We start from the raw sequence: 23,723 nt of genomic DNA, 5'->3' as shown, positions 1-23,723 counted from the left end.
GGGGCCAAGTTGTGAGTAAAGAATGAGTGTCTGTATTTGTGGTAAGTGTGAGTTTGAGCGTGTGTGGGAGGCTGAGTGTGCCCGATGTGGGTCCCAGAGGGGAGTGCCGGCAGCAGCTGTGGACACCGGGTGGGGCAGGGGCCCGAGCAGAGCCTGAGTCAGCCTCCATGGCTTCTCTGCCAATCTGACTTCCCAGCCCCGCAGTGGCAGCCTGCGCCACGGCCCCCAGCTAAGGGATCCTCCCAGCTCTGGTATGGCCCCCAGCAGGCCCCTGGCTCACACGGCGGGCTGGGCCAAGGCTGGAGACTGGCAAGAGGCCTGCATGGCCTCCAGGGTACCTGGGGGGCTGCCCGCAGTGTGCGCAACCCAGGCAGGCAGGGCATATGAGAAGTGTGGGAGGGGGTCCAGCAGTGATTTCAGGCCCCTTGTGACTCTAAACAGAACCACCTGGAGGGTGTGTGTATGTATGCAGAACGGGGGCAGCCAATGGTTCCCATGCCCACCCCTGCCTTCGGGATGTGACTCAGGCAGATGCCATGCCAGGCATTTGCAAGCTGGGCCTCCTTCCACTCGGGGGGCGGGTGAGGAGGGGCCCCTCCAGCCCTGCCCCCACCGTCACCCTTGGACCTACTCCTCAGGACTTAAGCTGGAAGGAAGGAATTTTTGAGAGCTGGCTGTCTCCTGTGGCGGGATCTGGTCCCCGACTACCCAGAGAAAAAGGAAAGCTGCGGTCTCCAGCCTGGTCTCCAACCTCTCCAGATGCAGTACCACCCGGGCTGGAGAGCTTGGGCTTCTGGTCCTGGCCAGTTACCTCCCCACTCCAGGCTTCTGTGTCCTGACTGGCAAAAGAGAAATAATATACTAAAGGGACCCAAGGTGTGGCTGGTAGAACAGCAAGTGCGGGGGTCAAGCAAGTAACGGAGATAGTGGTGGGAGCTGGGGCTAGAGAAGGTGTCAGGACGAACTGACATTGTGCTGAGCTTTGAGGAATGGGAGAATCTCCGGTGAGGGCCAGGGGAAGGGAAAAGGGTGTTCCAGGCAGAAGGGCAAAGGTTGGCAGGTGGAGTGGGGGCTGGAGACCTAGCCCAGGACTCTGTGGGATGAGGTCATGGACAGCCTAGCTTCTCAGGCAGCCTCTCCTTTCTGAGGCCATATGGTGATCGCATCAACATCTGACTCCTCCACTAGCCTGTGCAGCAGGGACCTCATCTGTCTCTGTCATCTGCCACTCTTGTTGGAGTGGCCCGGACGGTGCCTCATGCATTCAAGGTGCTCAATAAATATCTGTTAAATAAATGAGAAGCTTCTCCCCAAACGGGATGAACTTTGGGGCAAGAGCTTGTTCAACAGCCCCTGCAAGAGCCTCCCAGAGGCTATAAAACAGTGGTTTGCCAAGTGTGGTCCCAGGTGCATCACCTGGGAACTTGTTAGAAATGCAGTCTTGAGCCCCAACCCAGACTTACTGGGCTGGGGCCCAGCAACGTTTGAATAAGCTCTCCAGGTTGATTCTGTTACACGTTAAACTTTGAGAACCGAGGCTCTAAAACTATGTCCACAGGTCCCCTAAAAGCCCATGAAGAACCCATATGCAGATGGAGAAGCTACAACTGTGGCCAAGTGTGGCCCCAAACTCAAATATTCTTGATCTCTTCCCTTTCCCCAGCCCAGTCCAGGGCACAAAGGAGAGCTGGATCATCCGCCCTTATCAGGTTTGGAAGATTGGAAACCTGGGGTCTAGGATCAGGGGGCGGGGCACTCCCCCCTCGGGAGCAGAAGGCGGGGCCAAGTGCTCTGAGCCCCGCCCCCTCCCCGTTGCCCCGGGAAACCCCGGGTTGTAACAATAACCCGCTGACGCGCTTCTGGGAGGGATCCTGCCGAGCTCGTGGGCGGGACAGCTCGGCTTGCGGACCAATGAGAGAGCTCGGGCCCCGCCCCCGCACCCCCTCCCCCAGGGCCGAGCAGGGGGCGGGGTCGCTCCCGCCTCTCCTCCCCTGCTCCGTAGGCGGCGCTGTTGCGTGCGGGGGCTGCGGCGGGGTCGCCCCGAGCCGGGAGCTCCGCGCCCCAACCCCCAGCCCGCGGGCGGGGCACCCGGGCAGGCGGAGGATTCCGTGGCCGCGGGCGGGCACGCCCCGCCCTCTCCCGCGCCGGGCCCGCCCCCTCCCCTTCCCCCGCCCATCCCGAGGTGCAGCCGGAGCTGAGCGCGGCAGGCGCGGGAGCTGGCGCTGGAGCCGGAGCGGCGGCGGCGGCGGCATTCACGGGGCGGCGGCGGCGGCGGCGGCGCGGGCTCCGGCACGGGCTCCGGCATGGTGCAGTCCGGCCTCGTCCCGGGAGAGCGGGGCCCGCGCGCGGGGCCGGCGCCGGGGGAGCGGCGGCAGCGACGGTGGCGGTGGTGGCTGCAGGCGCAAGCAGGCGGCAGGTGCTAGAAGCGGAGCTAGGCGAGGTGTGTGCCCGCTGGGCTCCGGGGCCGCCGCTCCCTCGTTGCCCCCATCTTTCCCTCCCTTCGGGATTCCCAGCGCGTCCAGCCCCCTGTCTCCGCGTCCCGGCCCATGGCGCCCCGCGGTTGAGCCGGCGCCGCCAGGGACCCCTCCCGCGGGCCTCCCCAGGGCGCGCAGATCCCGGAGCCGCCCGCCCACCCTCCGCGGAGTCTCCCTCCCCTCCTCGCCCGAGCCGGGCGGGACCATGGCTGCGAAGCTGCGAGCGCATCAGGTGGACGTGGACCCGGACTTCGCGCCGCAGAGCCGGCCGCGCTCGTGTACCTGGCCCCTGCCGCAGCCCGACTTGGCCGGCGACGAGGACGGAGCGCTGGGTTCAGGGGTGGCAGAGGGCGCCGAGGACTGCGGGCCGGAGCGCCGGACGACGGCCCCGGCGATGGCCCCAGCGCCGCCGCTGGGCGCGGAGGTCGGACCGCTGCGGAAAGCGAAGAGCTCCCGGCGAAACGCGTGGGGGAACCTGTCCTACGCCGACCTCATCACCAAAGCCATCGAGAGCGCCCCGGACAAGCGACTCACGCTCTCGCAGATCTACGACTGGATGGTCCGTTACGTGCCCTACTTCAAGGATAAAGGCGACAGCAACAGCTCGGCCGGCTGGAAGGTGGGAGCGTCCGGCTGGGGAGGGGAGCTGGGGTCGCCGGCTAGGGCTTCCAGGGGCTGCTAGGTGCGTCCGGGTTCCCGGGGAGCCGTCGGGAGGGAGGCCCTGGGGCACCCCTAGGGGTCACGGAGTGTGTGCCCGCGGAGTGGGGCCGGCCGGCAGACAGGCGGGGGCGTGCTGGGAGCAGCTGTGTGCGTGCTCTGGATGCAGGGTGGGAGGTCTGGTGAGGTGACAAGGGACTGCCACTTTGAGGCACCCCCGAGGGACACCCCCACCCTGTCCATGGCGGCATAGCAGAGGAACCCACTCCCAGGCCTCGGATATTAAGGGGCCCCCTCGTAGCCCCGGCGAGTTTGCTTTGTGTGTTACTCTTGTTTTACCTTCTCCACCGGGCACCCTCCTTAAAGAGCTGAAATAATGGCCTGGGGCCAGTGCCTGCTTTCTCCCCACATCTTTCCCACTACTCTCTCTGGAGCTGGCCCCAGGGTGAGGACTGCGACCCTGAGCTCACAGTTCTTCCTGTGGTGCCAAGAGTTCACCCTAGGGCACCAGCCAGCCTGGGGTGGGGAACTGGTCAGGTGACCTGCAATCTGAGTTCTCCATGGGGCAGCTGCTGTCCCCCCTTGCCTGGATCAGCATGGTGGGCTGGTGATGACCTCTGCTGGTGTGAGGGCAGGGTATTGAGGTTTGGGGAATCTCTCCCTTCCCACCCTAGGCTGTCTGGCTTCCACTTCCCTGGCTTTCAGAGCCCAGATGCATTTGAGGGTGAAGGGAGGGGCAGGGGCACCCTAGGGAGGCCTCAGTGCCATCCAGTGGAACGGGGGGAGCCATCTTGGGAGAGGACAAGGGCTTGACTGGATTGTGGCCTCCAGACCCTCCTCTGGCCATCTTGTCGGGGAATGGGCATAGTCGATGCCTTTGCAGGAGGAGGAGGTTGGGGGGTGGGGGCTGTGCCTAGGGCCTGTGAGCTCTTAGGCTTCCTATGGGTGAGGGGTCTCTGCAAGGGAGGTATGCCTAGATGGAGGGAGGGAGCCATGCCTGGTAGTGGCTGCAGACAGGGTCAGAGGAAGGAGGTGTGCCAGAGGAGGAGGGGAGGCTGGTGGACAGGAGCAGCTCTGGTTGCCCAGTGGCTGCATTGTAGGGGCCACAGTGCTCTGACCTGGGGCCCTTGGCTCTCAGGCTTCATGCTGGCATCATGTCTGTCTCTCTCTGGCCACTATGGGGTGGAGGCACGGGTTGGAGGAGCACACATGAGTCTCCAGTCTCCTTGGGCTCAGCCCCCACGAGAACACTTATTCCTCCTAAGTGGGTACTGCCCTTGGGATCTGCTCCCACCTCCCTCCCTGTCCCCATGCACTGTCCCACCTTTCACTTCTCCCTGTAGATATATTTCTTGTCCTCAAGAGCACAGAGTTCAGATGCCTCTTCCAGGAAGCCTCCCCTGACCCTTTTTAGCTAGCTAAGGGCTCCCTCTTCCCTGGCCCTCTCCCTGACTGTCATAGGGCTCAGTCTTTTGTATCCTCTTTCATTTCCCCTCCCCACCCACCCATTAGAAGACAGTGGCGGCGGCAGAGCAATCTCTGTGCCCACGGCACCCAGCATAGAGCCTGGCACTGAGGAGCCAGTGGCATATGTCTGGTGAGAGTGTGAAGGAACGGGTGGCTGGTGCAGCTGATGCTGAGGCTGAGGAGGGTACTGTGGGCCAGAGTAAGCCAGGAGGGCTTCCTGCAGGAGGTGGAGCCCCACTTGAGCTTGAGGGATCAGGAATGGTGGGGGCAGAGGGCAAGAGGAGACGTGAGACCGGAAGCCGAGGGAGACCTGCAGTTCCTGAGGGTGTCAGGGCCAAGCCAAGGTGTCCAGGGGCTGCTAGGTGCTAGGTGTCAGCCACCTTCAGGCATCTGTGCCAGGTGTCTCTTTAACACTCTCAGGAGTCCCTGAGGTAGGTTTCACTGCCACCGTTTACAGAGCTGGGCACTGAGGTGCAGAGTGGAGGCGTGAACTGCCCAAGGTCACACAGTCGGTAGATGGGAGAACTGGACTCCAATCCAGGTGTGTCTCCCTCCAAGCACCCCCCCTGCCACCGCCCAAGCCTCCGGAATAGTGTCCTGCTGGCACTGGGTGTGGGAGGCGGGCACAGACAGCTTTTGAACAGGGGCAGGTCTAAATCCTAGAATGTGACTGGGAATGTGCTTGGAGATAATTTAGTCCCTGGACTTCATTTCTTGGACGGTGAGCCTGAGGCCCCGGAAGGGGATGGAACGCCTCAGGTTGTTGGTGAGTGGCAGGTGCTGGCCGGTGACCCAGGTCTCCTGCCAGCCCCCTGGAAGTGGTGTCCACTGCACCATGCTGCCGGGGACACACTGGTTCTCCCTGCACCTGGCTCAGGGAGGAAGGCGCGCTGGCAGGCTGGTCCTGGACTGGGGCATGGGAGAGGGAGCCTGAGGCTTGGGCTCCTGACCCAGGGCCCTGGCAGAGACCACCCAGGCACTGGAGGAGGGCTGTTCAGAGGGGCCTCTGGCCTTTCCCATCTGGCTCGGTCAGTGGCTGTCCTCATTCTACCCCACCCCCCATCTTTTTACCCCTCTCATCCCTGCCCCTGCCCCCATTCCCATTCAGCGCCTCCAGGGAGCAGGTGGAGAGACCATCCCCAACTCCCAGCCAGCCTGTGTGTTAGCGGAGGCTGTGGGACACCTCAGGTGCCAGGGCTGGGGCCCATTGTTCCTCTTTCCCCCTCCCCCACCACATAAGTGTGGCACCTGAATCCCTGGGGTATACCAAACCCTGTGTTGGATGGAGGGTGGGGGACCAAAGGAAAGGCATCAGGCCTGCCTTCTGGATGCATCAGGGCTCTACACCCAGGCAGGAAGGGCCAGAGGTGGGGGGCAGGGGTACAGGGAAGGCGGGTTAGACCCCCTGGGAGCCCAGGCAAACCCACACAGAGAAGATGGCACTTGATCTGGGCTGTCTTCTTTGGGGGGTAGAATTTGGGAGAAAGTCTCTCAAGGGATGTTGACTACAGATGCAAAGGCAAGGAGGTAGAACTGTAGGAGAGGAGAGGGTTGGGCGGGCCAGGCTGGAACCAGTGGCTCCTAGGGATGGCAGGGAGGTGGCATGGGAAAGGCAGAGTGGGCCAGATCAGGAAGGGCCCATGTGCTTGGCTTTTGCCCTGTGGTCCCACCTGTGATGGGGGGAGGTAGTCAAAGGTGCTGCGGATGGGAACAGGAGGACAGATCAGCAGCAGGTGCAGGACCCCCAACAGGCTGAAGCCTGCAGAGAGGCTGGCCTTGGTGCTGGAAACTCCACCAAAGAGGCTGGTAGTGTTTCTCTCAGGACAGAGGGTCTCCAGGCCCTGGATGAGGGCTTGGACAGGAGGTTCCCCTCCCTCTTCAGTGTCCTAAAAGTGTGGATGTCAGACAGCCAGGTAGAGCCTCCCACTTCCTCCCGGATGCTCCAGCCCCACCTTCCCTAGCACAGGACTCCTCCAGGAAGGCTTCCAGACTGCTCTGGGTCCTGGGTGCTCCTTCCACTCAGCGCCCCTGGAGTTGTTCAGCCTGCTTTTGTGTTTCCTGGCTGCCAGCTCCCCTGGGAGCTCCCAGGCCAGGCCTGGGCACCTCCCATTCCTGTCCCCAGGCTTGATGGGGGAGGAGCACAGTGGATGGGGACTTCCCTTCTCCCTCAGGGCCTGGAGCGGCCCTGCGGTTGGGGGATGGGATCAGGAGGGGTGGTGCTACCCCCATCCGGCCCCAGAAGGTCTTAGGTGGGGTGGAAGGAGGGACTGATCCAGAGGCCAAGAGGAGGGTCCTGTTACAGCCAGGCTGAGCAGTGGCTGTGAGTGCAGAGGGCTCCCCCTTCTTTCCCCTCTCCAGCTTGCTCCAGCAGGGCTCCCTCCTCCTTCTTTGTCCTCCGGGGATCCCCAGCCCCAAGGGCTGGTGGGGGTGCGGGAGGAGGCGGTGTGAGCCCCGGTTGGGGGGTGTCCTCACCCCCCGTCGTGCACGAGCGGGGGGCTGGCAGCTGCCCGCCTCCTGGGCACGAGCCCGCGCCAGCCGCTCCTGGCACAGTTGCTGGCACGCCCGGCAGACTCCCACGGCCACCTGCTCACACCCACCCACGAGCGCTGGCGCTGCGGGCCCTTCCGGCTTCCCGGGCCTCCCGGCGCCCCTCCCCCGCCGCCCTGCTCCAGAGGCCCCCCCCCGCCGCCCCCCACATACGCAGGCCCCTTCGCTCCCGCCAGCCAGCCCCAGGCCCGGCCCCCTCCCTGCGCAACTTGAGGAGCTCCCGAGTCTGGGTGCTCCTGGGAGGCCCCTGGGGTAGCTGCGGGGAGAAGGAGGGATGGGGAGGCAGGCAGACAGACAGACGGACAGACAGGGTGAGGGCCCCGCCTGCCACCTGGCGCCGCTCCAGCGGGACGATGGCGGGCAGCGCCGTGCCAGGCGGTAATTGCAGACAGACTAATTTAAAGAGATGAGACGGTTATTTTTAACTCATGTTAAGGTAATGAACGGCGCGGGGGGTTTGCGGGTTCGAAAGTTCAGCGCCCCCCAACCCCCACTTTCTGTGGGTTGGGGCCCCCCCTCTCTGCACACCCAGAGGACTCCAGCTTCAGGACTGACTGGAGTTGGGGGCCTGTGCCAGGGACCGGGAGGGCTGATGGGGCCTGGAAAGAGGCGCCCCCTAGCCCGGTGCAGATCCGTTTGCATCCTGGCCACTTTGTTTCCAGGGAGTGTATTAACAGCCCAGTTTCCAGGGTGGAGAAGTGACTTGCTCTGGGGTCACATCCTTAGAAAGTGTCTGTCCGGGGAATTGAACCCCTTTCTGACCCCAAAACTCAAACTTTTTCTGTGCCATTGGGGCTGGAGAAGAGGGCTTGTGTTTGGGTTTTGAAAGGGCGCAGTCTTGTTCCTTGCAATCCAGGGTCTTGTCTTCGAGTGGCAGCTGGTGGTGGCCCCCATACAGGGTCTTGGGGGCTGTGGAAGTCCCTCTGTCTGGGTCTTGTGAGGGGTGAGGGGGTGGTGGTCATGAACTGGGTGTGGCCATAGGCTTCTGGGATATGGGTGTACTGGCTTTAGCCAGGGGAGCCGCCTCCTCCCCTCACTGTCTCCCTTACCTTGTGGGAGGCTCACCAGCAGCCCCTCCCTATTTGCAGCCTATGAGCCTGCTTCCCAACTTGGGGGTGGGTACCTGGGAAACAGGTCACGCATTGGGGCCCACTCCTTCCACCTCCAAATCAGCCTTCACGTCTCTAGGGGAGGTGTGGAGTCATGGAGCCCAACATCACCTTCCACGCCTCCTTTCCCAGCTCAGTCTCCTTCTCACACACCCCTAGTGACTGAGGGATCTGGCCTCTGGAGCTGCCCATTCTATTGCTAGACAGGTCTTAAAGTTGTTAGCACCTCCTTCCTTCTCCCTGGCAGTGGTCCAACCCCCTGGAGCATCGCTCCTCTCCTGGTATATTAGTTCAGCTGTTTGGGTCAGCTGGAGTTGCGGAGTCCAGAGTGGTTGAGGGGTGGACAGAGCACCCACAGAGCCCCCATGAGGGAACCTGATCCAGTGTGTGTGAGCTGGAGCAAAGCTCTTTCCCATTCTGATCCTGATGTTCTCATCCGTGTCCACAGGGCCTTAACTGGATCCCTGGTTCTTTCAGGTCTGTGACTGACCAACACTGTGGTTCTAGGAGCCATGAGGGGTTAGTTGGGACCCAGGGCACCATGTACTGATAGGACTTCTCAGGGGTGCAAGCATGTGGATTACAGGTGTGGATGGACTTGAACTTGGGACTCCTGCTTGGGGATGCCTACCCTGACCCTGGCAGTACCCAGGTGGCAAATGTACTTTGGACACAATGGAGTGCTCATGGCAGTCTCAGTGGGCCCCCAGAGCAGACAGATGGGGGGTGCAGGGTGTTGGGTGGGCACTAACTAAGGCTCTGGGGCCTGGGTAGGGTGCTCAGGGGGACAGCTGGATCTGGAGCGCCCCCCCTTCCTCCTGGCACCCTGGTTACTATAGAAACCAACTCCTGTTTGGGAGGGTTCGGCTGTTTGCTGCCTCTCCCCACCCCCCAACCCATATGTGGAGGTGGGAGGGGGGCCAGGTGGCGTGTGGGGGAGGGGCCTCCCACACCCTCCCCCTGGGGCCTCCCTCTTTGCAGAGAAACCTTTCTGGTCTCTAAGGGGGGGTGCCTCTTGTGGGAAGGGGAACCAGAATTAAGAAAATTAATGTCTGGGGGCTAGGCCTTTGGGCACTTCACATACGTTGTCTTTTTACATCCTCCCTGGACCCTGCCAAATATGTTTTAATAGCCCCATTTTGCAGTTGAGGAAATGGAGGCCAAGAAAGGTGAAGTCACTTGGCCAGGGCAGCATAGCTGGGACGAGACTGAGCCTGGATTTAGACACAGACCTGTCTGTCCCTTGTTTCTCCCAGCGCTGTGCAGTCTCAACCCCATGCACCACAGCCTTCCTGCCCCAAGGCTCCCTCATGCTCCAGAACCCTCTGGGGCTCCTCGGTACCCCCTGGGAGCCAGCCAAGCTTGAACTGCTCTGTATGGACTCCTGGGCCCTCAGCTGGCCTTGGCCAGGCCCTGCCCTCCCTCCTGCTTTTCCTGCTGCCTGTGATCTCAGGATCCCCTTGCTTTGCTACCTTTACACCTCATACCCCCTGCCGTTGTCAGATGCTCATGAAGGCAGCTCCTGACTCTTGGACTGATCCCTTGGGCCACCCCTCAGAAAATAGGCTGGGTGCTTGGGTGGATTGAATACAGGCCCACCTCCCAGGTGATTCTGGAACCCACCGCATCTCTCTGAGAATTTCTGCCTTAAAGCCTTCGTTGTTGGCCAACCTGGTTGATGATCAGAGTCACCTAGAAGCTTTTAAATAACACAGGTTTCCAGTTCCCATCTCAAACCCTCTATATCAGACCCTCAGAGGGTCTGATTTTAACAGGTCTATCTACTGATGGACCAGATTCTGAGCCAGTGCCTTCGATGGTAGCGTCCCGGACTCCTGTTTGTCCTTCCCTCTGTTCCCAGTGTAGACCAGCTTCTCTCAGCAGGCTGCCCAGGTGGAGCCCCCTCCCCCCCTCCTCACTCTTTTTGGGCCCCCCAGAGAATTAAAAGCCAGGAAGTCAGCTCCAACACCAGATCCCACAGCCCCAACACCTTCACCCTCCTGTCTTAGGAGTTGCGTTGTGTAGAACACAGCTGGAGAGGATAGAGGAAGCAGCTGGGGCTGATGCCCTCTGCCACCGAGGGCCTTTGGCTGCAGGAAGGTGCGTGGTGGCGTAAAGACTCAGCAAGCATCTGGAACTGGCCCAGCAAGGACCTGAAAGTCACAGCCCCTCTTCTCCAGTCGCTCCCTATGTGTCTGTCCAGTGCAGTACTGTTCCTACAGGGTCCCGGCCAGGGGCCTCACTTAGCAGGACACTCAAGGCCTTGGCCCCCTGGTCCCAATCAGTCTCTCCAGCCCCATCACTCCGCTCTTCCGACCCTCAAATCAGCCACTGAACTACGCTAGCCCAGGGTTCAGCCCCCGGTGCCATTATATACATGCTTTCTTCTAACTCTTGTCCCCCGCCGTCTGCCCTGTGAAGCCGATGCTGTGATTTTCCCTGTTTTAGGAGGAAACTAAGGCTGGGGAAGGAAAGTGGCTTTTACTGTATCCTGCTGTAAGTGACAGAAATAAAACTGCTGGGGCTAACTCTCCCTAGCCCACTGTTCAGGCCAGGCCAGTCCAAGCTGGCACACGCGCGCACACACACACACACACACACCCCTCCCTCACCCCCCTGCCACACCTTGACCCCCACCCCAGCCCCATCATTGTCTCTCTGCTCTCTCTTAGCGTTCGGCCCTGAGGCTTCCAGTCTTGGGGGGATGGCTCCAGGGGCACCTGGCTCCCTCTCTCAGATGGAGCTCCCGGAGGGCAAGGCCAGACCAGCGTGTGCTGTGGTGTTCTCTCCCCCTTCTTCCTCCCCTCATCTGCAGGCCCAAGGCTGAGGACAGCTTCCTCCATGCACTTGAACCCAGGCTTATACCTGTTAGCCACTCCCTACAGTGCAGCTGAGAGGAACCAAACTGGTCCCCTGACCTTGAGTGACCTACAGGTTGAGTTGGGGAGATAAGATGAGGGCTCCTGCGTTTGATTGTGGGATAAGGATTGCTCAGGGTCATGAGGGAAGGCCAAATAATGAGCTGTGGGTATTCGGAGGTGGGGGAGGGGAACCAGACAAAGGAGGTCAAACCTTGGCGTCTGGTTCTGTTGGTCAGAGCACAGCAGGACTTGAGGCTGGCGAAGCAAGCCAGGGACTGAAGGCAATGGTCTTGAATATCTGGCCGGGGACCTGGCACTCCAAGCTGGGGAATAATCTAGGTAGAATGATCATTCAGGGGTGGTGTGGACAGGGGAAAGACTGGCTTGGGCACCCAGCGTGGGCCTGGCACTGGGGGTCCATGGGAGAAGATGAGTCTGACGGGGTAGAGGCCCAAAGGGTCTAAAAGCAGGCCTGAGGTGCCATACAGCACCCTTCGGTACCCGGGGGATCTTAGAGGTGAGACTGTGGTGTGGTTAGGAGTCTTGGGGGCAGCAGGGAGGACCAGAACCTAGCTCTGCTCCTCACCGTCTGTGTGGCCTTAGGCAACTGAGCCTGTTTTCTCCTCTGCAAAATGGGATGATAATAGGACTTATGTCCAAGCTGTGTGGTGAGAATTACAGGAGAGATACATATAAAGTCCCCATGAAATCCTAGCAAACACCCTTACTGTTGTACATCGCTCTGGGAAAGGAAAGGAATCCCTTCCCCACTGCTGTGTAGGGTGGGGATCTGGGCCCTGATCCTTGAGAGACACTGGCTTGTGTGAGTGTGTGAGTGTGCATGTGTGTGTGTGTGTGTGTGTTGGGGGAGAGTGGTCCTTCCTCTAATGCCCCCCTTTCTGTCCCTGAGGTGTCAGCTCTTCAGGATGTCCAAGCTTCCACCTGCCCCTACCTTGACCCACTGTTTTCTCGCCTACAGAGCCTTCCTCGTGGCCTTGGGAGGCCAGCAGGCAGGTTTTAGTCTCAGTATTTTCACAGATGAAGGCAGTGGTTTGCTCAAGGTCACCCTTGAACCCAGGGCTGCCTGCCCCTGGACGTGGGCTTCTCTTTGCCCACTGGGAGGCTGTGTGACCTTGGATATGGCCCTCCCCTCTCTGGCTCTGAGTCCCATCTAGAGACCCGAATTCCCCTCCCCCAACACTCTGGGAAGCTGCTTGGCCTCCTCCACCCGTCTGTCCCCTCCTGTCCTCTGCTGGCCTTGCCTTCTCTGTAACCTGAGCCGGGGCTGTGGGGGGAGGGGGCTTGCCCCTCTGCCAGAGGCACCTGCCAGCTGAGCAGATGTGAGGGGATGGAGGCCCCCCTCCCCCCAGGGGATCTTAGGCTCTTGGCGCAGCTAGGCTGGGCCTGGGGCATGCAGTGCTCAGCACACCCAGCCCTGGCCTCTGGCCTCTACACCCAGAGCTTACCCCTAGCACTTGTTCATTTTTCAGGGGACATTCATGCTCCAACATGTCCTGCGAGGACCTCTCAGAATCCAGAAGACAGATGGCAGATGAAGGCTGGTGCCCCGGTCTGGGTGGGCTGCCTTGGGCTCCCGGAACCCCTTGGCATAGGGACAGAGGGCCAAGGGCAGTCCCTGGGGGTGAGGCCAGTATCTGTGCGGGTGGCCATGCCCCTGGGAGAGCAGATGGTTCTCTTGGCGCTGTGCCCACTCTTCCTCTTTTTCCCCCAGGAGCCAGCCTACAGGGCTGGGGCACAGCTGCTGGGCCCTCCCCAGAGCTGGGCCCAGGGCAGGGCTGGGTGAGGTCACCGCAGCTGCTCCCAGGGCCTGGGGCAGGGGTGTAGGGAGGTGCTGCGTGCAGAGGGAAGGACAGGGCTCAGATTGAGGAGAGCTAGGGAGAGGCCTGGACGGCTTTGCATTTAGGGATCCCCGTTAATCTTGGATGAGGGAGGAAAGAGTCTTTGGAGGACTCAATGAGCCAGTATGGACAGCCCCACCCCGGCTCCTACCCCAGGCCCACCCTGGAGCTTCTGTCTGGCCTGGGCGCCTACTTAGAGGCATCTCAGGGTGAGAGGCAGAGCAAGGGCCCTGGGTGTGAATTCCTTCCCGCACCACCACTTACACCATGTGACCTTGGGCAGCTCCATTTGTCTCTTGGAGCCTCAGTTTCTCATCAGTAAAATAGACACACTAACCCAGCTCAGAGGATTGTTAAGAAGACAGTAAGATTTTAGGTGTTGGGCCAGCACAGTGCATAGCACATAATGAATGTTCAGTAAATGGTAGTTCCTTTTCTTACTTGACTGAATTCTCCCGAGGAGCCTGGAAGTGCTGAGGAAAAGCAGGGAGGTGGCAGAGACAGCAGGAACTGGTGGGGTGGGGGTGCATGGGGGTGGAGCAGGAGGGAGGAGGCAAGGCCTGGAGCTCTGGCCTGAGGTTTTGCTGAACAGAAGCAGCAGAGAATGGCGAGGCCTGAGTGGCTCACGGCTGCCGAGAGCTCGTCGCGTGTGTTGACTTTACTGTGAGCTGTGGGTTGCCCCGTGAAGTTTAAGTGGGGAGGCCAGCTCATGCACAGTTGTACTCTGGTTTGCGGTTCTATTTCTGCAGCAGCACTGAGGTGGGAGCAACTACCTTTGGGACTTGCAGAGGGAAGTAGAAAGATGTCACACAGCTTGCCTTGCTGTAGCAGCAGGACCTGGTCAAGCAGAGAGGGAAGGAGGGGCCACGGGAGCGGAGTGTGCAAAGGCCTGGCAGTGTACGACATCCAGGGTGGCTGGAGCCCCAGGGGGCCGAAGGGAATGGGGGTTAGGAGACGGTTCTTGTATGTTGGTCTGGGGTTGGACCCAAGCCCACAGGTGATGAGGAGCCATGGGCTCTGGAGTAGAGGTGAGCTTCGACTTCTACTGCTGGTTTGCTTGGACCGGGCTATAGGTGTGTGGGCTCTGCTCTCTCTGGGGTGGGGGTGGGGGTGGGGGGATGCCAGGGCCTGTCTTTTGACCTCGTGCCTTGCTTTGGATGTTTGGTTCCTCCTGGCCCCTGGCTGCGCATTTCTGTTCCACGGTTGACCCCAAGCCCGGTCCCCTGTTGACACCTATGGCCGTGGTGCCCCCACCTGCCCTTCTACCCCTCCTCCACTACAGACCCTGGGATCGAGGATTTGCACATGGCCTCAGGCCTCTCCAGGTCACCCCCTTCTGCCAGGAAGCCTGCCTGGACTGAGCATCCCAGCTTGAGCCCAGGTGGCAGAGCAAGTCTCTCTGACCCTCAGAGAGACTGTGGCTCTGAGACAGGCCCCAGCCTGGGGCTCCAGAGTGGGGTGTCGGGTAAAGGGTGGGACAGGGGCTACTCCGGGGCCTCTGAGTCAGGGAGAGGATGAGATTCTTGACATGTAGGTTCCCATCCAGGTCCCAGCCCTCCCCAGGAATACTATTACCCTCTTTTACGGGGGAGGCCCAAGGTCACATGAATGCAGTTGGGTTTCCAACCCTGCTCACAACCTTACTTCATGCAGGAAGGGAGGGAAGGAAGGAGGGAGAGGGCCAGTTAGAGCCATGGAGGGGATCAGAGAACTCACACAGCCCCAGAGGTAGTCTCTGCCCAGGGATCATCATCACCATTGGGTAGGCCAGGTCAGCTTCCTAAGAGAGGGGCTGGGCTGAACCTCAGACAGTGATGGAACCTGGAGGGGTGTCTGTACCTGGCTTTGGGCTTGGGCGGATGGGCACAGGTCCTAGGACTGAACTGGGAGGGTCCTGGAATTCCCCAGATGTCAGGAAGATCAGGAGGTAGTATAGGACTTGAGGTGGGTGGGGACACAAGATTTGGCCGATGAAAGCCAGGAAGCTTGGGCTTGAGAACCAAGGCAGAGATAACCATTGAGGTGGGCGGGACGGTGGCCCCTGCCACATTGGGGAGGGGGTGAGAAGAGCCCTGGCTTTGGAACCCAACAGCTCTGAGACCCAGACCTGGCCCCATGACTACGCAGCTTTGTGGCCTCACTGAGCCCACTTTCCTCTCTTTGGAAAATAGCGGCACCTATTTGCAGGATGGCTGTCAGGATTGCATCTAAAGAACCTAACCTGGGTCTGGCATGTGGTTGGTGGTGCCCTTCTCCTGCCTTGGTATTTGAAGCACGTGCCAGTGGTGTGCTGGAGCTGGCTTGCCTTGGCTCAGAAGAGCCAGTCCTGCACACGTCTTCCCAGTTCCGTCCTCAGTGATGTCATGCTGGCAGCTTACAGTTGGCCGCAGAAATCAGCAAAAGCTACAAATCAAATCAGGTGGGATCTTTTCCCTACTGGGGAGCTGGAGGAAATCAACCCTATGGGCCCTTTTGAATGCTGGAGGGGACAGAATGGGAAGTGGGGTAATGGGGCACTGGCTGGGCCGAGCAACCTAGAACTCTGAGTCCCTGGGCCCTTTTGGTGTGGGCGGAGATTGGACAGAGTCATAGCGCCAGGCAGCCCTCTGTAGGGAGGGATGGGAATGGTGAAACCACTCTTGTCTCCACGTTCTCCCCCCACCCCGGGGGCTCTGGCGGGCTCGGGCTCTGAGGAGGGCGAGCTATCAGAGAATGGAGCTGTGCGAGAAGGAGAAATGAGGTTGTAGTGGAAGATAAACGAGGTTGTACTGTCAGGGAATGAGGTGGTACTTGGAGGCAAGGTGAGGCTGCATTATGAGATAGATGAGGTTGTCCTGTCAGGGGATGAAGAGTACTCGTAGGAGAGGTGACGTCCTGCAGGACCGGTCGGGTTGCACCGGCAGAGAACACAGCCCACCACCGGCAGAAGGAGAGACTCGGACTTGGAGGATAAATGAGGGTGTCCTGCTGGATAGATGAGGGGGCCCATCAGGTGAATGGAGCGCTGTTAGCAAATGAGGTTGTACTTGCTGGATAAATGGGACTGGGGTGCTGGATAAATGGGGTTGTGCTGTCAGGTGAATGCATTACTGCTCGTGGGCGAAGGGTGTCCTGGGAATAAATGAGGGCGTCCTGCTGGATAGATGAGCTGCCACCACCAAATGGATCAGACCCTGTCCGTGCGGGAGGCACCGGCAGCAGGAATGAGGTGGTTCTCTCCCCACTGGGGCTCCCGGCGTGTCTTCCGGCCCAGGTGAGACAGGCTCTCGGAGACCTCGGTCGGCCCCAGTGATCCCTGGATGACTCAAGTCTGTCTGGGCAGCGGGAGGGAGTGGGGAGGGGGCCTGGGGTGGGCAGGTGCACGGTCACCTGAGGCCTTCCCCCATTTCTCACAGAAACCCTGACCCTCCTCTGCGCTTCCCTCTGTGGGTCAGGCTGTTCCTGACTTGTTCCCATGCTTGTCTCTCATTCTGCCTACGTTTCCTTCTCTCAGCCCAGTTTGGGGAAGCCCCTCTCATGTGCCAGCTACTCTGCCCCGTTTCCTTTAATTTTCCCTGCAACACAGTATTACCCCCCCCTTTACTCTCTCTCTCTCATTCATTCATTCAGTGAACATTCATTAAATGTCTGGTATGCATCAAACACATGGGGTACGGTCAAAAATGGACAAAAATCCCTCATGAAACTTATATTCTAATGTGAGGGAAACCAGACAATAAATAATAAATACAGAATATAAATGAATTATATATTTATATATAACTTAACATATTAACTTATTAATGTATGTGTGCAAACTATCTACTAATTAAGAAAGTGATCCTTGCTTTAGAAAAATTGAGAGCAGGTAAGGGGGCCAAGAAATGGCAGGGAGGTGGAGCAAAGAGTTAGAGTGGTCAGGATGGGCCTCGTTGCAAAAGATTCTATCTGCATGTGGACTCGAAAGAGATGAGAGATGGATGGGCGAACAGTCTCCCCTGAGACAGAGGCCCCGGGGCAGGACCGTACCTAGCAGGTTCAAGGAACAGGAGAGAGGAATCGAGCAGGACAGTGTTAGGAGAGGAGTCTGAGAGGTCATGGAGGGGCTTGTGGGTTATGGCAAGGCCTTTGTTTTTACTCTTAGATGGGGGGCATCTCAGGGTTCTAGGCAGGACTGGATGTGATCCACGCATTTAAAGGGCCACTCTGACTGCTGGGTGGTAGAGGCTGTAGGGAAGCAAGGGTGGAAGCAAGTGGCTGTTTGAGGAAATAGAGGTTCAAAGCATCTTGCCCCAGAGTTGCACTAGTCATGGGGTATTGGAGCCAAAACTGGAATCCAGATCCAACACCAGAGCCCATGCGCTTTCAACTGCACCAGCCTCCTCTCCCAGGTGGGTGAGGCCCCGAGGTGGGGAGGGGGTGGTTGCCCAGCCTCCCTAGCCCAGGTTCCAAGGGAGAGGGGGATGGGCGTGGATGTAGCCCTGGGATGGCCTGCCTCCCGAGTCAGGGTGGTCCGACCCCCCCCCCCGTTAACCTGCCCCAGGCCTGTGTGGAGGTGTGGGAGGCATGAGGCCCCAGAAGCCGGGCCCAGCTCTGGGCACTGGGGAGCCTGGGCATGCCAGGGCTGTGGCTGTGGTGGCGGGTTGCTAGGTGACTCTAAGAGGGAACCCTGGTTACTGCTGCCTGGCAGAGGCAGCTCCCTCCTCTGCCTCCCTCACCTCCTCTGTGGCCTCTGGCCTCCTGGGAGGCCTTGTGGGGGAGTTGTGATCTGCGCTTGCTACTGGATCTTGGCTGGGAGCTCTGACTGGTGCCAGGTGGCTGGGCCCCGAGGAGCCAGACTGGGCTTCAGGGCCTGGACTTCCCTCAGGGGCCACAGCCTTGGTGCACACCTGGTGCCCAGCCTGGCTGCACAGGCAGAGGCCTAGGTTGTCCTTAGCCAGGTCTGGGCTCCCTCCCCGGGTGACCCTGGGCAAGGTATGACAGCCCTCTGGACCTCCACAGCCCCATCCATCTGGCCTGCACCATCCCTCCACCAAGGCCAGGTTTTCTACGAGAGTACCAGGGGTGCTGAGCCAGCCCAGCTCCAGGCACCCCGCCCCCGCTCCCTGATGGCTTGAGGGTGTAACACTCCGTTTTGCATTAGGTTCCATTTGCGAACAGAGTTTCACTACTTAAAAAAAAAAAAGTTTGGGGCATCTGGGTGGCTCAGTCAGTGAAGCGTCTACCTTTGGCTCAGGTCATGATCCCAGGGTGCTGGGATCAAGCCCCGCATCATCCGGCTCCCTGCTCATCCCTCTCCCTCTGCCCCTCCCCCCCTGCTCGTGCTCTTTCCCTCTCTCTCTCTCTCTGTCTCTCTCAAATAAATAAATAAAAATCTTTTTTAAAAAAGTTTGAAAACCTGTGGACTGGATGAGTTCAAGAACTTGCAGTGTCAAATTGAAAAGGTCACAGAGTACAGTTGGCACATCATCAGTATCCAGGCGGAGAAACAGGCCCAGAGAGAGACGGACAGGCTGGCCCAGGTGAGGCTTGGTGGGGTGAGAAGAGCACCAAGCCAGGGGTCAGGAGACCTGCGCTTGAAACCCTGCTCTCCTACCAGGTCCTGGGTGACCTTGGGCAAGTCCTTTCTTCTCTCTGGGTCGGACCAGCAGTGGTTTCAGGCTGGGGCTCCAGCTCCCTGGGGTACCTGGCCAGGCAGGGAACAGTGGGGGAAGAGTGCAAACCTTCATAGGCCCAGAGCAGGTGCTCTTGGTAATCGAGAACATTTTTTTTATATTCAGAAAACTTAGCTGCATTATGAAGTACAATGCAAAAATCTCCCTGAATGCTAAAAATGAAGCACAAGACTTAATAGGAAATTTTGACCTCGCGACATGCCCCCAGTCTTCCCATGCTGCCAGCTTCTGGGGATAGTTTACATGGAAAGTTTGAGAAGCTCTAGAGTCCTGGCTTCCTGAGATTCTTTGGAAATTCCCTGACTCGTTTCTCTCTGCCGTGGTGGAATGTGATGCCCTTTAGACTCAGGGCGTGAGTAACCTGAAATCAGTACCTGGCTCTACCATCCGCACTGTGGGACCGGCAGCTTACTGAACCTCTCTGAGCCTCACTCTCCTCATCTGGAGCTAGGGATCACAATCCCCGCGTTGTATGGAGTTTGATAGACTATGTGAGATCAAGTACTTACAACACCTGGGGCTGAACAAGCAGGTACTGAGTGGGTGCTGGCACTTGGAGATGTCCTTCCTCCTCCCTCCTCCCCCCAGCACTCAGCCACAGGTTGGCACATAGTAACACTGATAAAGAGGTGTTGCCTGACCAACCTCCAGTTGGGGAGAAGCTGGGAGGCGGAGCCTCTGTGAAGCCAGACAGTCCCCTGTGGAGAACAGAGCCCCTGAGACCTCTGAATACAGGTGTGCTGGAGGGGCTAGGGAGCCAGGTGCAAGGGCAGGGGTGGGAAGGGGGTATCTACTGGAGGGAGCACCACTCCCTGGGGGCCTAGCTCCCCTCTTCACAGGATCCCAGGAGAAGCCAGGCAGGGCAACGCTGGGAGGGGTCTTGGAGCTGTCACCTCCCAAGACCAGAAAGTGCCAGCGATAGGGAGGGGGCGGGGTGCCCGGAGAATCGGGGCAGTACCTGGAGCTGGGAGTGGGAGTGGGGCAGCAGGAAGGAGCCCTCCTCCTGGAGACTGGTGGGAAGGAGGCAGGAGGGAGGGCCCTCACTGGTCAGTGGTTATGGGGCTGGGCAGACAGGTAGGTTAGGAGTAGGTCCATGAGCTGGGTTAGATCTGGAGTGCTGTCTGACATTGCTGCCTGTGGGACCCTGGGCAAATTACATCATGCCTCTGGGCCTCCGTTCCCTCGTCAGTGAGACGGGGTAATGCCAGCTTCCCAGACTTGTTGGTGCCTAGCACACTTATACTCAGGACAGGATATTAAGGAGGTAGAGACAGAGCAGGTCTGTTGGATGATCTCAAAGTGTGGTCTTCTGGCCAGAGTGAGGCCTTTAACCAGTGTTTATGAGCACCCGGTGCATTCACCAAACACATACCCACACACATTACCTCAGGTAGTGATCTAACAGCTTTCTGAGGTGGTTACTGAATGGTGCCCATTTTGGTCCACGTCGTTCACTGAGGCAACTGAGGCTCACGGAGATCGAGTCAAGAGCCATGGTCACATACCTGGGTGGCTGAAAAGAGCGAGAGAGCCAGGCATCCTGCCCATCTTGCCTAGCCCTTCTGATAGCCAAGCCCATGCTCTTTCCACCAGCAGTGCGTGAGGTGGGAGGTCAAGGCCACCAGGTGGCGGGCCCCAGAGGTGGGGCAGGGCAGCATAAATCTTCCTTCTTCAGGTGCCTGTGGGGAGCCAGGCAGTTGGAGCTGTGGCACTCTCCCCCACCCCCCCACCGCCTTCTTGGCAAAAGCGGGCTGTGACATGGGGAGCGCTAGAGACTGGCACAGCAGAAATTTAGAAGAGAGTGTGTGCAGGGGTGGCAGAGGTGGAGCCCAGGGAGGTACCGAGTGACAGCAGAAGGGGCTGTGTAGCCCTGGGCAAGCCACTTGACCTCTCTGAGCCTTGGTCATCTTGTTGTAAATGGGGATTACATTTCGTCCCCCCCCATTTGTGGGGACTTTGTGAAGCTTCTACCAGAATGGGGTTTTGGGGGCAGAGCTCCTCTGCTTCAGGTGGTCAGGAAGGGAGGGCAGGCTGGAGAGCTGGGCTGGCCTGAAGGTGGGCGCTGAGCAGAGGTGGGGTCTGAGGTCCCCATGGCTGATGGATGTGCTTTGAGGGCCTTGCTGGGAATCTAGGCTTCTGTAGTTCATAGGACCTCACAAGAGTTGGGGGAAATTTCAGAGGAGTTTCGGGCCTCTACCCACCTTAGGGACCCCCAGCCTTTTCTGCTTTCCCTGGCCAGGCCCTCCCAGCAAAGGGTTAACAGTCTTCTCTACCTGCAGTTGCATTTTAAAGACACGAAATTAAAGCAGGTAATTTATTCTCCCCACACACGAAAGAGCAATTAGTTCTAAACAGGGCTTAATCAGTCACCGCGAGATTGATTTCTGGAGCCCTGGGTTTTCGGGCTCCTGGCGCCATGCCAGGCTGGGGAGGGAGGGGGCAGACAAATGAGCCGCGGCGGCATGAGCCCTTACATAATCTGCTGGGGGGCCCTGGCAGCCTGGCTAGCCCCAGGCGGGGCTTGGCTGAGCTGGGGAGAGGGGGCCCTGCTGCAGTTCCTTAAGAGTAGCCCTCAGGCTTCTGCCTTGCCTCCTGGGGAGAGGCCAGGCCCAAAGCTCTAGCCCCACCCTCTGGGAGGTGTGCGTTGCGGGGGGAGGGGGGAGGGGGGTGCCGGGGAGAGGGAAGAGTGGTGCGGTTCTGGGGTATAAGGTGCGCATTCCTGTCCAACCTGGTACTTACACCTGTTCTCCCCCTTTACCCCATTCACCCTTCATCATTTCTGTTTCCTCCCATTGCCCCTTCTGGCCCTTGTCCTTCCTCTTCTCTCACTTTTTTCTCTGTTTTCTCCGCCTCCTCTTTCCATCACTTCTTCCTCTTTTCTCATGGCCTCCTCGCTTCCCGCTCCCCCACCCATGTCCTTGTCTCTGGCCACAGAACTCCATCCGGCACAACCTGTCGCTGCACACCCGTTTCATCCGCGTGCAGAACGAGGGCACTGGCAAGAGCTCCTGGTGGATGCTGAACCCTGAGGGCGGAAAGACGGGCAAGACCCCTCGGCGGCGGGCCGTGTCCATGGACAATGGGGCCAAGTTCCTGCGCATCAAGGGCAAGGCGAGCAAGAAGAAGCAGCTGCAGGCACCTGAGCGAAGCCCCGATGACAGTCCCCCGGGCGCGCCAGCCCCGGGGCCTGTGCCTGCCGCAGCCAAGTGGGCCACCAGCCCGGCCTCGCACGCCAGCGACGACTACGAGGCGTGGGCCGACTTCCGCGGCGGCGGGAGACCCCTGCTCGGGGAGGCGGCCGAATTGGAGGACGACGAGGCCCTGGAGGCCCTGGCACCGTCGTCGCCGCTCATGTACCCGAGCCCGGCGAGCGCGCTGTCGCCCGCGCTAGGAGCGCGCTGCCCGGGGGAGCTGCCCCGCCTGGCCGAGCTGGGGGGCCCGCTGGGCCTGCACGGCGGCGGCGCGGGGCTGCCAGAGGCCCTGCTGGACGGCGCGCAGGACGCGTACGGGCCGCGGGCCCGGGCCGGGACGCCCGCCTACTTTGGCGGCTGCAAGAGCGGCGCCTACGGCGGGGGCGGGGGCTTCGGGCCGCCGGCGCTGGGCGCGCTGCGCCGCCTGCCCATGCAGACCATCCAGGAGAACAAGCAGGCCAGCTTCGCGCCCGCCGCCGCGCCCTTCCGCCCCGGGGCGCTGCCCGCGCTGCTGCCGCCGCCGCCCGCGCCCAGGCCCGGCCCGGTGCTGGGCGCGCCCGGGGAGCTGGCGCTGGCGGGCGCGACCGCCGCCTACCCCGGCAAGGGCGCGGCCCCGTACGCGCCGCCGGTGCCCTCGCGCAGTGCCTTAGCCCACCCCATCAGCCTTATGACGCTGCCCGGCGAGGCGGGCGCCGCGGGCCTGGCGCCGCCGAGCCACGCGGCCGCCTTCGGGGCCCCGCCCGGTGGCCTCCTGCTGGACGCGCTGCCGGGGCCATACGCGGCGGCCGCCGCCGGGCCGCTGGGGACCGCGCCCGACCGCTTCCCGGCCGACTTGGACCTCGACATGTTCAGCGGGAGCCTCGAATGCGATGTCGAGTCCATCATCCTCAACGACTTCATGGACAGCGACGAAATGGACTTCAACTTCGACTCGGCCCTGCCTCCGCCGCCGCCCGGCCTGGCCGGGGCCCCGCCCCCCAACCAGAGCTGGGTGCCGGGCTGAGGGCCGCCTCCCGCGCCCCGGGTGCCCCGCCCCGCCCCCAAGGGGCTTCTGTCTTCCCGTCCTGATCCCCTGGGCCCCATCCCCGATTCCAGCTCCACGGGAGGATCCGGGAGGCAGCCCCAGGCCTGCTAGAGACGTCCCTCAGCAGCTGACCGCTGACGGAAGTGGTAGGGAGGGGCTGGGGCACCTGGCGTTCCTGCCCAAACTCCTGCGACCCGCTCCTCCTCCCTCCCCCCGGGGCAGGAGGCCTGGGCGGAGCGGAATTTCAGGCTGGGTGGGAGTGGGGACGAGCCAGGTGGGCTGCGCCGGTCTGGGATACCAACCAAGAGGTGAGGCACGGGGCTGAGGGCGTCTCCGAATCTTCAAGTTTCATTTGCAGGGGCCCTCGCCGCGACGGATCACCCACCCCAAACTCCGGATCTGACACCCAACTGACACCTTCCCACTGGTCTTAGCCTCACCCACCCCAAGCCAGGAACGCCTCGCCTCCCGGAAGCACTCACACCTACCTGTTGGCTGTTCACCCTGAGCTGTTTTCCTTCAGCCCTGAACCCCTGCTTAGAGCCCCCATTCCCATGGTTCAGCCCCTCCCTCCTATCCTTGCAGGCCCTACCTTCTCTTCTCCTTTCCTCTCAGGTTGGAGTCAATCCCCCTTCCCACCCCCACCCTCCAGTAATGGTCTCAGCCTCTCCAGCAGGCCTCAGCTCCGGATCCACTCCCAAACCGACACCCCTTTCTCCGTTCCAGTCCTGTCTCCTCTCCCGTATTTATAAGTGTCCGGTCGGGGCGGGCTGTGGGCGCGGCGTCCCCGGCGCATATCGTAGGCAGTGTACCGTGGCCGTGCTGTCAGCGTGTGCGTGTGCGTGTGTGCCGTGTCGAGGCCGTGTAGAGTGCATTGTAC

General features: G+C 60.5%; 1 protein-coding gene across 1 annotated transcript; it reads left to right on the top strand.

Annotated features, from left to right (window-relative positions):
• The first annotated feature begins 2,679 nt into the window (after window positions 1–2,679).
• FOXO6 (forkhead box O6) lies at window positions 2,680–23,117 on the top strand. The gene is made up of 2 exons (XM_028123193.2): window positions 2,680–3,093; window positions 21,563–23,117. Exons 1-2 carry the CDS (start codon window positions 2,680–2,682, stop codon window positions 22,820–22,822), a joined length of 1,674 nt encoding a protein of 557 aa, XP_027978994.1. The 3' UTR covers window positions 22,823–23,117.
• Window positions 23,118–23,723: the final 606 nt, after the last annotated feature.

The sequence above is a fragment of the Eumetopias jubatus genome, unplaced genomic scaffold, assembly GCF_037043125.1.
Source record: "Eumetopias jubatus isolate StellerSeaLion01/CBP00866 unplaced genomic scaffold, mEumJub1_p1.0 scaffold_4, whole genome shotgun sequence".
In the NCBI taxonomy this organism is placed as follows: Eukaryota; Metazoa; Chordata; class Mammalia; order Carnivora; family Otariidae; genus Eumetopias; species Eumetopias jubatus.
Note: the sequence above shows the minus strand (reverse complement) of the source record. Positions and strands in the feature narration are given on the sequence as shown.

Excerpts from the sequence above, each read along its gene's own strand:
- FOXO6 (XM_028123193.2), top strand. The coding sequence starts at position 2,680 with ATGGCTGCGAAGCTGCGAGCGCATCAGGTGGACGTGGACCCGGACTTC. Across the intron at positions 3,094-21,562 it reads ACAGCTCGGCCGGCTGGAAG|AACTCCATCCGGCACAACCT; the intron begins GTGGGAGCGTCC and ends CTCTGGCCACAG.